The 13391-nt window shown below is 34.6% G+C and overlaps 1 protein-coding gene across 2 annotated transcripts; it reads right to left on the bottom strand.

Moving 5' to 3' along the window:
* Nucleotides 1-1370: 1370 nt before the first annotated feature.
* LOC108323008 (uncharacterized) lies at nt 1371-11998 on the bottom strand. Of its 2 annotated transcripts, XM_017555335.2 has the most exons (15): nt 11762-11997; nt 11611-11670; nt 11418-11534; nt 11016-11089; nt 10322-10424; nt 8438-8480; nt 8002-8064; nt 6822-7051; nt 3427-3547; nt 3240-3343; nt 2922-3035; nt 2672-2842; nt 2452-2595; nt 2224-2369; nt 1371-1877 (listed from the first exon to the last, which is right to left on the bottom strand). In XM_017555335.2, the coding sequence occupies exons 1-15, from the start codon at nt 11935-11937 to the stop codon at nt 1726-1728; spliced, it is 1818 nt and encodes a 605-aa protein (XP_017410824.2). In that variant the 5' UTR covers nt 11938-11997; the 3' UTR covers nt 1371-1725. The 2 variants fall into 2 exon arrangements, with proteins under 2 accessions (XP_017410824.2, XP_052729401.1); XM_052873441.1 differs by lacking the exon at nt 8002-8064 and having other exon boundaries at nt 11762-11998.
* Between the last annotated feature and the right edge of the window lie 1393 nt (nt 11999-13391).

Below are 13391 nucleotides of genomic sequence, written 5' to 3'. Positions count from 1 at the left end.
CTTCATTAATGAGGTCAATGATTTTCCTGCATATCATGATAATAGAGGACTTGATTTAACCTATTTAAAAAGTCATTCCACGTTTGTCAGAAGTATATATAATTTACCTACCATGCCGAATTAGACAGTAGACATGTGAATGGGGAGAAATTTGATTGTTATATACAAAAGTAGAGATTGAAACTGCACATTGATGATATTGCAAGGGACAAAAGTGACCTTATTGACCTTTCATACACCTACTTCATAGCCTTCATGCAATTCACTTGGTTTGAGGGGAAAAAGAATTATACAATAAAAAGAAAGTGACGACACATAAAAGTTAGGTACTTGAACAATTGTTACTCTCCATTCGATTATGACCCACCCACATATGTATAGTTGAGTCAGTCTAATTAAGTTTAACGAAGGAATGTTTACATTGGTATAATGAGAGGACTAAAGTGTAAGAGCACAATTAATGTCACAGTGCACCTGCTTCCTCGTACTGTTCTTCAGGGATTCCGCTGTCCACCCATTCATGGGTAGGATGTCTTTTTCATCTTTCATATCACAATGACTAAGATAGTTACTTTCTTCTGCTACTGTGATGATGCAGGTCCAGATCCGACAATGAAGGATAATGAGGTGAGGTCTATTATGAAACCAATAACTTTGAGGGGACCCGCACGAATGTTAAAGTTAAAACTCACATTTAAGAAACCCCCTTTACCCGGGGGGAAATACCTAGATTCCGACATTATCACTGTACAGAAGACATTAAAAAAAAACAAATTTATCCTTGTCAAATTGAATGCTTGTCATATCAGAGTTTTTAAGAGCTTAATCACAGCATTAGTTGTTAAAGATCTAATTTGTTGCTAATTAAGATTCCTAAATATCTAAAATGTCACTATCAATGTGCAGCAATTCAATTATTGCATGGGTGGTGGTGGTCTGGTTGGTGCAAGATATGACATTACAAATTAATCTCAGGCCAAAACCAAAGTGAAAAAATTCCACATGATTTTCCAAAACTTTCCAAATATGCGTTGAGATCACAGACAAGGATACGTGAGTATTTCCAAATACAAGTGTGGGGAGAGGGAGGGAAAAAACTTCAACAAACCGCACAAAATAACAAACCAGCAGGGCCACATTCACATGTATTAGAAAGCATGTAACATTGACACTTACATTCCAACGCAAATGGATCTGAGCCTGTGATTTGACATCATGGCAACTTCCTCTAAATCAGTTTACGGACTGATTTGCTATCCAGGAAGGGATACATTGCAATTTCGGGAGATAGGAAACCAGTCACATGCTTTGAAACAAAACAAATGCAACAAGAGTAATTGTTCAAATAGAAACGAGCTGTAAATTTCCTAATCACCACGACAACTGTTCATATAAAAATAACCCCGAAACAAGTGCTTTTGTTGCATCTTGTGAGTTGATACATCAGATTGTGCATGTTATGTTACACAGCTTCCAATGAGCTACAATATACATTAAAATTACAAAAACACAAGGGCTAAATCAATATATACAGAAGTTAAACTTCCCTTCCCTAACTTGTTTGTACAGTGAAGTGAACCATCAAGGCACGGAACAGCTAATAGAATATTTGAAAGCATTATGCATAAAACTGGGCTAACATACAAAGTTATAAAGAAAAATAAAATAAAAACAACTATTGATTGCACCCAGCAACATAAATTGAACTCTCTCAAAATTCTAATACTACGGATCATGGTCGTGAGGTGCAGCAGAGATTGATGATGATGGAAGAATCAATATAGGTAATTCATTATGTAGAAATTCAGTGCATAGGGAAATGTGCTCTGGCTTATAGTCCCATATATGTCCTGTCAAGTCCACATGCTGAACCTTACCTAAAGCAAGATAACTAGAAGAGTTAATCAGAAGAAAACATAAATTATTGACTTCAAAGCATACTTAGGCTATCTAGATTTAAAATGGCTTCATTGTCCGAGAAGAAGAACATACATCAAGTACTCTCTTCTAGTAAAAGCCTAGGTTGAACTAGGAGTAATGTTTTATCAGAAGTTAGTAGCTTCTTTTGACCATAATATATACCAGTGATAGTGGCCACGTAGGCAGAAATGGGAGTTTAGTGGGTAAATTTAAGTAGCTTATCAAACTATAAACACAAAGTTACAACCACCGGCAAGGATAAATGAGGCAAGTGGTCACCCAGAAGAACTGACACTAACATACCTTTTGCACACTTTAATGCAGAGCAGACGATAGCCAGTGATTCCATTGGCATAAGATTACAGGCTGCATTCACTTCAACTAGTTGTGGAGCCAGAGAGAAAAGTTTGGACAAAAATTTGGCAGTTTCAATCCCACCACGGTTTTTGCTGAACAAATAAGAAAACATGTCACGTGATTGTATGTGCAACGTTAAAAGCAATTGGCAGAACATTACAAATAAATCTTTACCTTATATTAATTTTCACCAGTTTAAGCTCCTCTTTTGTTAGATTTTGAAGCTCTTGAAAACCCTCAGAACCCAAGCCAATGCCTGCAATGTCAAGTACTTCGATTGGGGTACTAAAAAATTTTCCCAATGCTTCGGTTACTTGACTATGTAAGAAAAGCCAAAATATAAATGTATGGATGAATTCGGTGATAAAATGAGATCTTAGTGCTGTACACAAACCTGCCAAGGTAATTGTCAGCAATAGAAAGAGACTTCAATGGCCCTTTGAAAGAAGAAAGGACATGTAGAAGATGATTCACTCCAAAGCTGGACAAATCACAGTTATCTAACTTCAAACACTTAATGGGATGACACGTTTCAGATGCTCCAACAAGATAGGGAATTAAATTCCTGTAAGATGATACAAAATTAGATCTATAGTCTAATTTCATAACTTCAAACTATAACTAGAAATAGAAATTCAATTGACCTGATTCCTTCATCTTCAATTGAATTTTCACTTATATCCAGCTCCTCCAAGTTTGGCAAATGTTCAAGAGCATACCTAAGACTTTCTGCATCATCTTTTCCTAAATTGTTTTCCCTACAACACTATAAACGGATTAAAAAATCTTTTTCTTCATCATATACTGACGGCCATGAAAATATATATGCAACAAGCTTATAGAGAAACAACTTCATTAATTTTTAATACACGTTCTATTATTCATCACAGCCAATAAAAGATGATTTTATAGTTCTAACATTACACAAAAAAATACAATTATATTATTTAGTACGGTGCTACCTCAGAGTGAGTACTCGCAGCATTTTCAACGACTTTCCACTTCCAAAACACAAATGTGAATCACTCAAGAATCTCCTGTTAAAGTCAGAAAGCCATCCAGCTATCTTGATGCATGTGCACGGAACTTTCTGTCAGCCAACAGTAACAACGACAAAATATAGAATGCAAATGCTGATGAAATCCTTACTTTATTATCAGAAAGGTCGAGGACAGATAGGCTAGAGGAAAGATTGAGAAGCGTCACTAAAAGATCTTTGGCAAAAGTCCGTCCATGGTGGTTGTCAGATAATTTTAATGAGCATAAGGACCTATTAACAGCATTAGCAAGAATGTAACATGAATGAATACAAATACTCAATAGACAGAAAAACTATTATCCAGTTACATGTCCAAGTGAAATACAGCAAACGACATAAAAAATATTATGCAAACAGTTGCGAATGTTTAAAATAATACTTTTGAAGAGATTAATAAACAGTGTGTGTTGGAGTGGTGTTCAGAAAATCAATTTGATAACAATGAACACAGAGAAGGAGAAAAGATAAAAGAAATTCTGGTATTATTGCTCACTCTATAAACAAAACAGAGTAAAAACAACACTCACAAACACGAGATGGCCTAACCTCATTCCCAATTATCCCGAATGTCAGCCCCCTCAACACGTGCTCATCCCTCCCCTCTATATTCTCCCTTTCTCTTTCCACTGAAATTGGTCTTTCTTTAATTGTTGAGTTCGAGGCCAAGATATTTTTCCATAGTTTTCCACAAATTTTTGTAGTAACCCGTCAAGCCCAAGAATCCTCTCAATCCCTTCACATCTTTAGGAGTAAGCCAGTCCAACATAGCTTGGATTTTGTTTGGGTCAACTACCACTCCTTGGCCTGAGATGACATGACCAGATATTCAATACTCTTTTGGCCAAAGGAACACTTCTTATTCACCACCAAACCATGCTCTCTTAAAGTTGTCAATACTTGTCTCACTTGACCCCAATAACTATCTATCTCCTTGCTGTAAATTAGGATATCATAAAAAAAATACAAGGGTAAAACTTCTCAAATAAGGTCGCAATACTTGATTCATGAGAGCTCGGAAGGTTGAAGGAGCTTTGGTGAGTCCAAATGGCATCACCAAAAACTCATAATGCCCTTCATGAGTTCTAAATGCTATCTTTGTCACATCCTCCTCCTTCATTTGAATCTAGTGATAACCAAACTTCAAATCTAATTTAGTAAATATTTATGCCCCTCCTAGTTCATCCAACAATTCGTCTATCACTGGAATGGGGAATTTGTCAGGCACCGTGAACTAGTTCAAGGCCCTATAATCCACACAAAATCTACATCATCCATCTTTTTTCTTAACCAAAAAAATAATTAGGCTACTATACGGACTATTGTCAGGCCTATTGTTGGGCCTTATAACTACAGCAATCAATCAGCATCTCCTTCACAAACTTCTCTATCTCATTCTTTTGATAATAGGGTACCTGTAAGGTCTTATGTTAGGGACATGTGCTCCCTCTTTAAGAATGATGGCATGGTCGCAAGCTCTAGGAGGTAGCCCTACAGATTCTTAAAAGAAATCTGTAAATTCTTCCAAAATACTACTGTTGGATTTTCCAAATTTCCTCCTTCTATTTCAGTCAACCCATTAGCTTGGCATGAGAGTACTTATCCTTCACAAGGTGAAGGGCTTTTTTCAGTGCTTCCCATGATACTTGAGACTTGCATAGGGAAGGGTCACCTCTTAGCACCCTCTTCTCCCTCTGAGGACCCCAAGACAGCTCCAAATTTCTGAAATTGGCCTTCACTTCTCCCAAACTTGATAATCAATCCATTCCCAACACCACATCCGTACCTCCCAACTCCATTATATATTTTTTTTTTTGCTGAATTAACACCCTTTGCACTTCTAAATTCAGGTGCTTATACATTCCTTTATTCTTTACTTTTTCTCCTGTTACCATCTCCACTTCAAACTCCAAGAGAGTGACCAATGTTTTTGAAATAAAATTAGCGAAAGCCCCACAATCCACCAACACTAGCACATCCAATCTTCTTAATTTTCCCAGAACCTTGAAGGATTAATTAGAGGTTAAACCCTCCTTACTTTTCAACCTCTGCATCCACATCTGCATTCCTCTTTTGTCTTCGATGTGATTGGCGGCCGGTGTGGTTTGCCATTGCGAGACCAGTCGCGGGAGATAATCAAGTTTTTCAGCTCCTCCAGTTGTTGTTCGAGCCCATCCATGCGTTTCTCCATGGCGTTGCGGGTGAAGACCATGCACTCTCAGAACCGTGCTCTAAATACCAATTGATAACAATGAACACAGAGAAGGAGAAAAGATAAAAGAAATTCTTGTATTATTGCTCACTCTGCCTAAACAAAACAGAGGAAAAGAAACACTCACCACATGAGATAGCCTAACCTCATTCCCAATTACCCCAAATGCCAACCCCCCAACACGTGCTCACCCTTACCCTCTATATTCTCCCTTTCTCTCTCTCAAAATAAAGAAAGAATTCTTTTTGTTACAATCCTAAGCATTGGGTGTGTGTAGGTGTATCCCACGAAACAGGTTTCCACTTCTTCCTTTCATACACCTCACTGAACTTCCCACTTTGTCCTTTCTCCTTTAAAATTATATTTGTATCACAATTACGTTTCCATGTCCTAGTGAAACAACTCTCCTTCACTGCCTTTTTCCATGTTTTCCCCACAATTATGGCCCCTACAATACACTTCATACACAAACATATGCTTAGAGACTTCTAAAATTGATGGAGTGAATTGCACTCAACACACTTAAGATTATTATACACATTGAACAATTAAATACCATATGACATTTACGATAAAAATAAATAAGCACCTTCTAGAATACTGTTAGAAACTAGTTATTAAACTCTGTAAATTCCAGTGAATCCTTTGCAATGAGAAAAAACATAGTGGGTTTTATGTAATGTTAGTGTTTGATCTAATGTTAGTGTTGGTTTTATGTAAAACAAAGAGGTTATAGTATGCAAAAAAAAAAATATGAATGAGGGAATGCACTTGTTATTCATCAGCAACAATACATTAATAAATAATTATATAGAAACAGAAAAATTAAGATTACCAAGATTTTAGTTATCTTGGATAACCTACTATTTGCTGTTTAAGTGTAGCAACCACTACTTATTGATTAAGTAAAAAATTAAAAACTGAAACATTAAAGATGAAGAAACAACTAGACACGGAATTCCTTGAGAAATAGATGCATCAGCAGATGTTTAGTTATGCAGATTATGGAAAGTGAGAAAAAAAATAGAGGTATATGATTAAAATGTAATTGGATACACTACAATGTGAGCATCTCTCTCATTATATGACTACATTAAGTATATACAAACATATGGGCCAAGCCTGGATATATACTAAAACCCTTTATTCTTAGCAAAACCTCCGAACAAGTTACATTAAAATCAAATTAAGTCTTTGAAGTAGTTATTAATACTCAGGGAATACATCAACCATCAATAAAACTACAAAGTGTAATAAAGTTGCCAATAATAAAAAAGTGAATTTACACTCATCTACCTTCCTGAAGACAAAAATGACACAAGTCCACTGGGTAAAGAAACTGCACATGGTTCAAGAAAACTTGAAGAGATGATTGACAAATGTTGGATCCCATGTTTTTGCACGCCCTCTATGACGAAAGAACCAAATATTGCATTAATAAAGTCTGTGGAGAATGTGCAGTGAACAAAGACCAGAGATGTTAACGTTCTAGAATGTTGCGCAAGAAGTTTGCATAATCCATCAATCTGTGAAAAGAATAGATAAGGTCATAAAGATGCACTTTATACACTTTGAAAAAATATTGATATAATCAATCATATTTACAAAGTAAGATATATTTTAACACCGGATCTGGAAGGTGCTGCATCAAGTATGAAACTTGAACATTCTCCTCTTTGTGCAAACGGTGTTGAATTTCAATATATAAATCATCATCTGGTCCCATTGAGAGAGAGAAACATATGTCTTTCTATTTTTTCTGTTTTTTTATCAGCATATATGTCTTTCTACTTAATCGTAACCATCAATAGGAACTATTCATAAAAGGGTCATGGTATCTCACCTTTACTACAGTCAGCATATAATATATATGACAACCCAATTAATTCAAGTAACTTGAACATAGATAATCTAACCATTCACACAAAGCCCAAAATCCTTACATCCAAGATAATAGTATCATGACAATCTTTAGTGCAAGTTCTTATTTTGGGATCTTGCATTACTTTTTGGTAGGTCCGTTATGCCACATAAGATATAATATTTCTCAAAATCTCATTCAAATTTTACATTAACGATATATCTCACTTTAGGATTGTAAGTAATTTCTTGTAGGTCCTCCTATGAAATATTTTGTAGTACGAGAGAATTTAAAGTATGATTTCTTTTATTATTTTGGAGATCTTTAGGGTTCTTGTAGAAGAACAAATTCTCCATACAGGAAATTTTATATCTCCTTCTAACACAAGTTCTTGTAAATAAGAGATCTTATCTTTAAGATCTTTGTTGAGATTTACTTCTAAAGATGCTCTAAGAACATCCTGCTTTAGGGATTAGGATTTTTCAAAGGAAGACAAAATCTTGAAAAAAATACAATCAATTAAAGATTTTGATAGATATATCATGTATAGGCAAGTACAAAATTACAAATTCTTTAATATGGATTATATAGCTCTATAGGAGGAAGGAAGCCTACTTGTTCCTTGGATCTGATACATCTTAGTATCAGACTCTGCAGCTTACACTCTTGCAACAAAACCTACAAGTCAGAGTATAAGACAACACACTGTTTTACTAACACAGTAACATATCCTAAATGAATAAACTACAAAAGATTATGAATTTTATAATATAAAGAGTAACTAATGTATCAACGTAAAGGTTTTTTATTGTCTAAACTATCATGTATGCTAAGCTGTAAACATTTAAATAACTACTTTTAAAGTTATTAAAGTGCCGATTTCTAATTGATTGTTGATGTTAATTTTTTACATTGACAATAATAAATGTTATCATTTGTTGTAAGTTTGTAAAAGCTACACATGTGTTGACCGTATGAAAATATAATGACCATAACTCCAAATAGATAAAAGCCAAATGAACTATGTAATATTCTATAAAATACAACTTACACTAGCTTCTGCAGTACATAGAACATTTTGCAGCCTCAGACAACTGCATTAAGACGAAGTAATATAAGGTGCAGAATAATTGGCCAAGATAAAATTCAGAATATATAACATAGTTACTAGCGTGGCTATAATCATACATTGTTACTACAGACAAAAGACAGAATTAAACTTTGAACTAATGACGAAAACAGTATTGTAAGTGGTTCATCTCATCATCTAGGCAGGGCAGAAAACAGCCAGTGCCTCTGGCAGACTGAGGGAAACCAGCTTGATGATGTGCCTAATGGGACCAGACCAGATCCTACTATTTCAGATATCTTGTCCCTTTACTCGTCTAAAATACTATGCAGCCAATGGTATCTAATATAAAGGGGTACTCTGGTCTGCTAATACCATCTAAACTTTATACCTCCGATCAATCAAAGAAAAAGCCCTAAAAACAGGATCTGAATTTATATTGTGTGTGACCCACAGTCCACAATTCAAAGCTCCCTTTTTATCCTCTAATTTCCATGATCTTTATTCATAGCCCTGTTATGGACCGAAACTACTGATTTTCTCCTTTTGCTCCATTTAGATGTTAGACGTAAAATCATTCATGATCCTCGTTGAATATCTTGTGCTTTTAGGAGAGTTGATTCGTGAAAGTATTGAAGTCTGAGGAAGTCGATCATCATTGCCCAAAGGCAGGGTGGACTTTGGTATCCCAAAAGGAATCCTGTGTGAGTGGGTGTTAGATTAAAACCATTCACTTATCAATTAATGTTTTGGGAGAGTTGGTCTGCAACATCTCCCTTTATTCTTTAATATTTGGCCTCTTGACTTGAATTTGGCTGGATCTGGGTGTGCCTTTTCATTGTTATTTTAAGAAAGCAGACTTTAAGTCTAACTCATCCTTATAAAACCAACTCCTAAGGTAAGATTTACATACACTTATAATTTGACATTATCTCTAATTAATATGAACTCTTCAATACACTCATTCACGCTGAGAATTGGATATCTCAAGCGTGTGACAAGGGGAACTTGATAGTGTGAGGTGCAACAAATTTGACTGGGATAGACTTTGAATGACTTTAATACCATTTTAAGAAAGCAGACTTTAAGCCTAACTCATTTTTACAAAATCAGTTTGTAAAATGAGCTTTACACTCACTTATATACTATAATTTTGTTTTATCTCTAATCGATGTGAGCTTTTCAACACACTCCCACAATTCTAAAACTGGATATCTCAATCGTGTGACAGAGGGAACCTGATAGCATGTGACATGAGACCCAATAAACTTGACTAGGATAGGCTCTAAATGAATTTGTTACCATCTTAAGAAAGTGAACTTTAAGTCTAACTCATCCTTACAAAACTAGTTGTAAGGTGAGGTTTACACCTTCTTATATACTATAATTTGACTTTACCTCTAGTTGATGTGGGTTCTTCAACAGTTATAGCTCTAGTCAATTTGGACTAGATTACGCTTCTAAAGAATTGTTGACTTAATTTGCATTTAAATCATAAGTGAGTTATCAATGATCTTATGAGTGATTTTAGATTTTTTTATGTGCAGAAATACAAATCACTACAATGATACAACAAAACTACACTGGTTCACCTCATCAAAGTGATCGATGTAGTTTGGGGGTTATCCATCATATCCTACTTATCACTGAGTGACAACACTAACTGAAAACTCAGCTTAGCCAGTGAGATGAATCTGAAACAGATAAGTAAGGAATGATGGAACTAACCATTCAACACTTAAACTTTTAAAGTATTTCACTGTATCAAAGAACAGAAAAGTTAAATCCATGGCTCTCCCATTTATTAAAGGAAACCCTAACCAATCATTTCCAAATAAATTATGACCGTGTAAAATTACATCTAACCTCGCATAGCTACCAAACTGTCGGCAATGGTAAGACAATTTTGAATGGCCACATGTTGAAGGGCTTGTATCCCCCACAAAACCAATATGTTTCAGAGTACTCTCTGGAAAAAAGAGGGCCAAAGTAAATAAAATCCAGTAAATTGTCAAAAAAAAAACTAAGGATAGAAAGAGAGAATGAAGTGGGTTGGTTGGGCAGCCTGATAATAAGATTATTTACGAACAAAGTTGAGGACACCTTAAAGAAACTGTAATGGTATTCATGAAAAGCAAATGCTTAGTTTCTCCCAAAATGCAGGAGGTGTATCAAAAATTATTTAAACAATTAAAGGTTGATGCAAAAAAGGATGATCAGGCAATTCAAGAAACTTCCAATCATCCAAATTACTCAATCATTCTATATCATCAGTCAACAACATCCTGACCACATTCAATACGTCAAAGTGACACAGATTATCTGTATGCCTAAAAGTTACTACAACAATAACATTTCATCCTCAAATGCCCCACATACTCACAATCACATTTCTTCTTCGTGGATAACAGGAAAGGCAACAGTATCAAAGGAGTAGCAAACTTAAATCATTCAATCACAACTTTCAAAAAAGAAAATACTTGTGCCTAAGCTGGAAGTGGAAGGCAAATTCAGACTTAAATTTTCAATAACGTAAATAAAATTCCATAATGATAAGTACCTGAAATCTGTATGTCACCAATATACCCATTAAACGATGGGAGTAGTGCTACCTCCGCCGCTTCATCTAAACAACTGTTATTTCAAGTAGATTAAATTTGGAACGAAATCAACATAGGGCCTACTTAGGTAAACTTCAGACACTTCTAGAAGATGAAAATAAAGAGAATAAAGTAGCATAAATTTCTCTTCAAACTAAAACTAGCTCGTATTCAAGTAAAAATTTTGTTTCTGAAAAAACTAATACGAAATAACTTTTACAAATTAACACATGCTCCGTTTAATCTTAACTTGTAGAAAAACACGTTTCATTTGTTCTTCCTCGTTTTTTTTTTCTTCCAGAGATGTTCATCTGAACAAAACCATTTCATAACACTTAATGTGTACATGGCATTTAACATACTCTTGCAAATGCATCTCCCAGTAGATTTGCTGCCAATCCGTTGGCTGAATCGGCTGAACGCGCTGAGGCCAGCGCCGGTGAAACAGCCTCTGCCAAGCTGAATTCAGATTCCAATCCCTGAAACGAAACAACATTCTCCATCACCAACAACCAGAACGCAATTCACTTACAGAACGCAATTTATCCTACAAACCCCGCGCGTTTCCTCTTGTTGGTTGAGTGGTCGAGCGAAAAGCCATCCTCGTCGAACGGCCTGTTCGGCAACAACAGAAAATGGAAAACGGTTAGTTAGAAGGGAAAGAGAAAAAGGTTTGAAGGTGGAATGTTAGAGTGAGGGAAGGTACAGGTGCTGTTGGAATATGCGGAGAGCGAAAGGAGGCAAGCGCGCGATGAAGGTGTTGAGTAAGTGAGAAGGAAGATGGTAGATGGAAGGCAGAAGAAGATCGTCGAATGGACGGAGAAGTTGTTGCGTCAGAGCGTCCATGCAGAGACTGATCAGAGATGGAGTCTCCTCCGCCATTCTGCTCTCACTGCCCAACCACACAGCAAAAATTCTATTTCACACTAGACAAAGGCAATGGAAAGAGCAGATTTCTTCCTGCACCCATGGTTTTACTGAAAGGCTAATTTCTTCCTATACCCCTATGAATGTCAGAAAAGTTCAACTTATTTATATGATATATTTTCATATTATATAATTTGGAATTCATAATTATATATTCTATATCAGGTGTTTTAGAAATGGCTCGTGAATTTTCCAATCCTATAAATTAAAATTACAATTTCAGATTACATAATTAAGAAATTCCAAATAGTATATTCCTTCCAAATTATGCAATTCGAGAAAATCTATTATAATTGAGAATTATACAATTCAAAATGTTTCAATTTCTAAATCTTATGATTTGGAACTTCATTTACTATAAAAATATTATTTTCATAAATGATTTACAGATTGCACAGTTCAAAAGTAACTTGAAAATCGATATTATCTCCATTGTTGCTTAAATCCTCAAAAAAAAAATTATCCAACATTTACCCCTACAGAACATTTACCTCCAACCATATTCTTTGCTAAATTCAATGTTAAAAGCAACAGGTCACACCAATAGAGGACAACAATGCATGTTTGGAAGGTTGAATAAATTATAAAACAAAAAGGGAAATAGACATTTTCTAAAATTTTGAGGTGCAAAGAGGAAAATACGGGGTGAGGATATGAAAATATGCCATAACCAAGCCTCTTTGAGAGCCCATTCTTCTTGCACCTTCATATTTTTTTTTAAATTCCTATTATACCTTTTCTAGTAATAAATAAAAAGTGATAGTTTAAGATTTTTTTCATCTTTTAATTATAGTTTTGGACAGAGTAATCAGGATTACAAAATTTGAAATTCAATTATAATTTCTCCATATATATTTTGAATTGTACCATATGGAAAGTAAATTTAAATTTTAGATTTATAATTCGTAATATAAATTTATATTCTAAATTTAAATTTGTAATGAAATTTAAAAAATAATTAAGAAGATAAATTATCTTTCAAATTATATGATTTATAATGTAAATTTATATTTTAGAGGATGTAATATGAAAGTTTGAAATATATTTTAGAATGTAAATTATATTTTAGATTGTAGAATGTATGATATAAATTTATATTTTAGATTGTAAGAAATTTGGAAGTCGATGCAAAACTTTTAATAAGGGATGACTAAGTACTTTCACTAGGATAGAACTTTTAGCACTTCTCTCTCTTCTAATTGCACCCCTTCAGTTTTCTTATTTTAGCCATCAGTGTAATTTTCTTATTTCATAAGTTAAGTTTCAAAATAATGTAAAAAATTACTTTCTGAAATTTAATTTTGGAAGTTGGTATAGCTATATGTGAGGCTTTGAAGTACTCGTCATCTTGCACATTGTGTTGTAAAAACTTAATTTATTGGTGAAATTAAAGCATAAAAATGCAAACA

This window comes from Vigna angularis, chromosome 2 (genome assembly GCF_016808095.1).
Source record: "Vigna angularis cultivar LongXiaoDou No.4 chromosome 2, ASM1680809v1, whole genome shotgun sequence".
Classification (NCBI taxonomy): Eukaryota; Viridiplantae; Streptophyta; class Magnoliopsida; order Fabales; family Fabaceae; genus Vigna; species Vigna angularis.
Note: the sequence above shows the minus strand (reverse complement) of the source record. Positions and strands in the feature narration are given on the sequence as shown.

What these genes read in the sequence shown, in the direction of transcription:
- LOC108323008 (XM_017555335.2), bottom strand. Translation starts at nt 11,937, where the DNA reads ATGGCGGAGGAGACTCCATCTCTGATCAGTCTCTGCATGGACGCTCTG. An exon ending in CGCATATTCCAACAGCACCT is followed by an intron (nt 11,671 to 11,761) that starts GTACCTTCCCTC and finishes GTTGCCGAACAG; the next exon opens with GCCGTTCGACGAGGATGGCT. An exon ending in GTATCAGATCCAAGGAACAA is followed by an intron (nt 7,052 to 8,001) that starts GTAGGCTTCCTT and finishes TTCTTTTCACAG; the next exon opens with ATTGATGGATTATGCAAACT.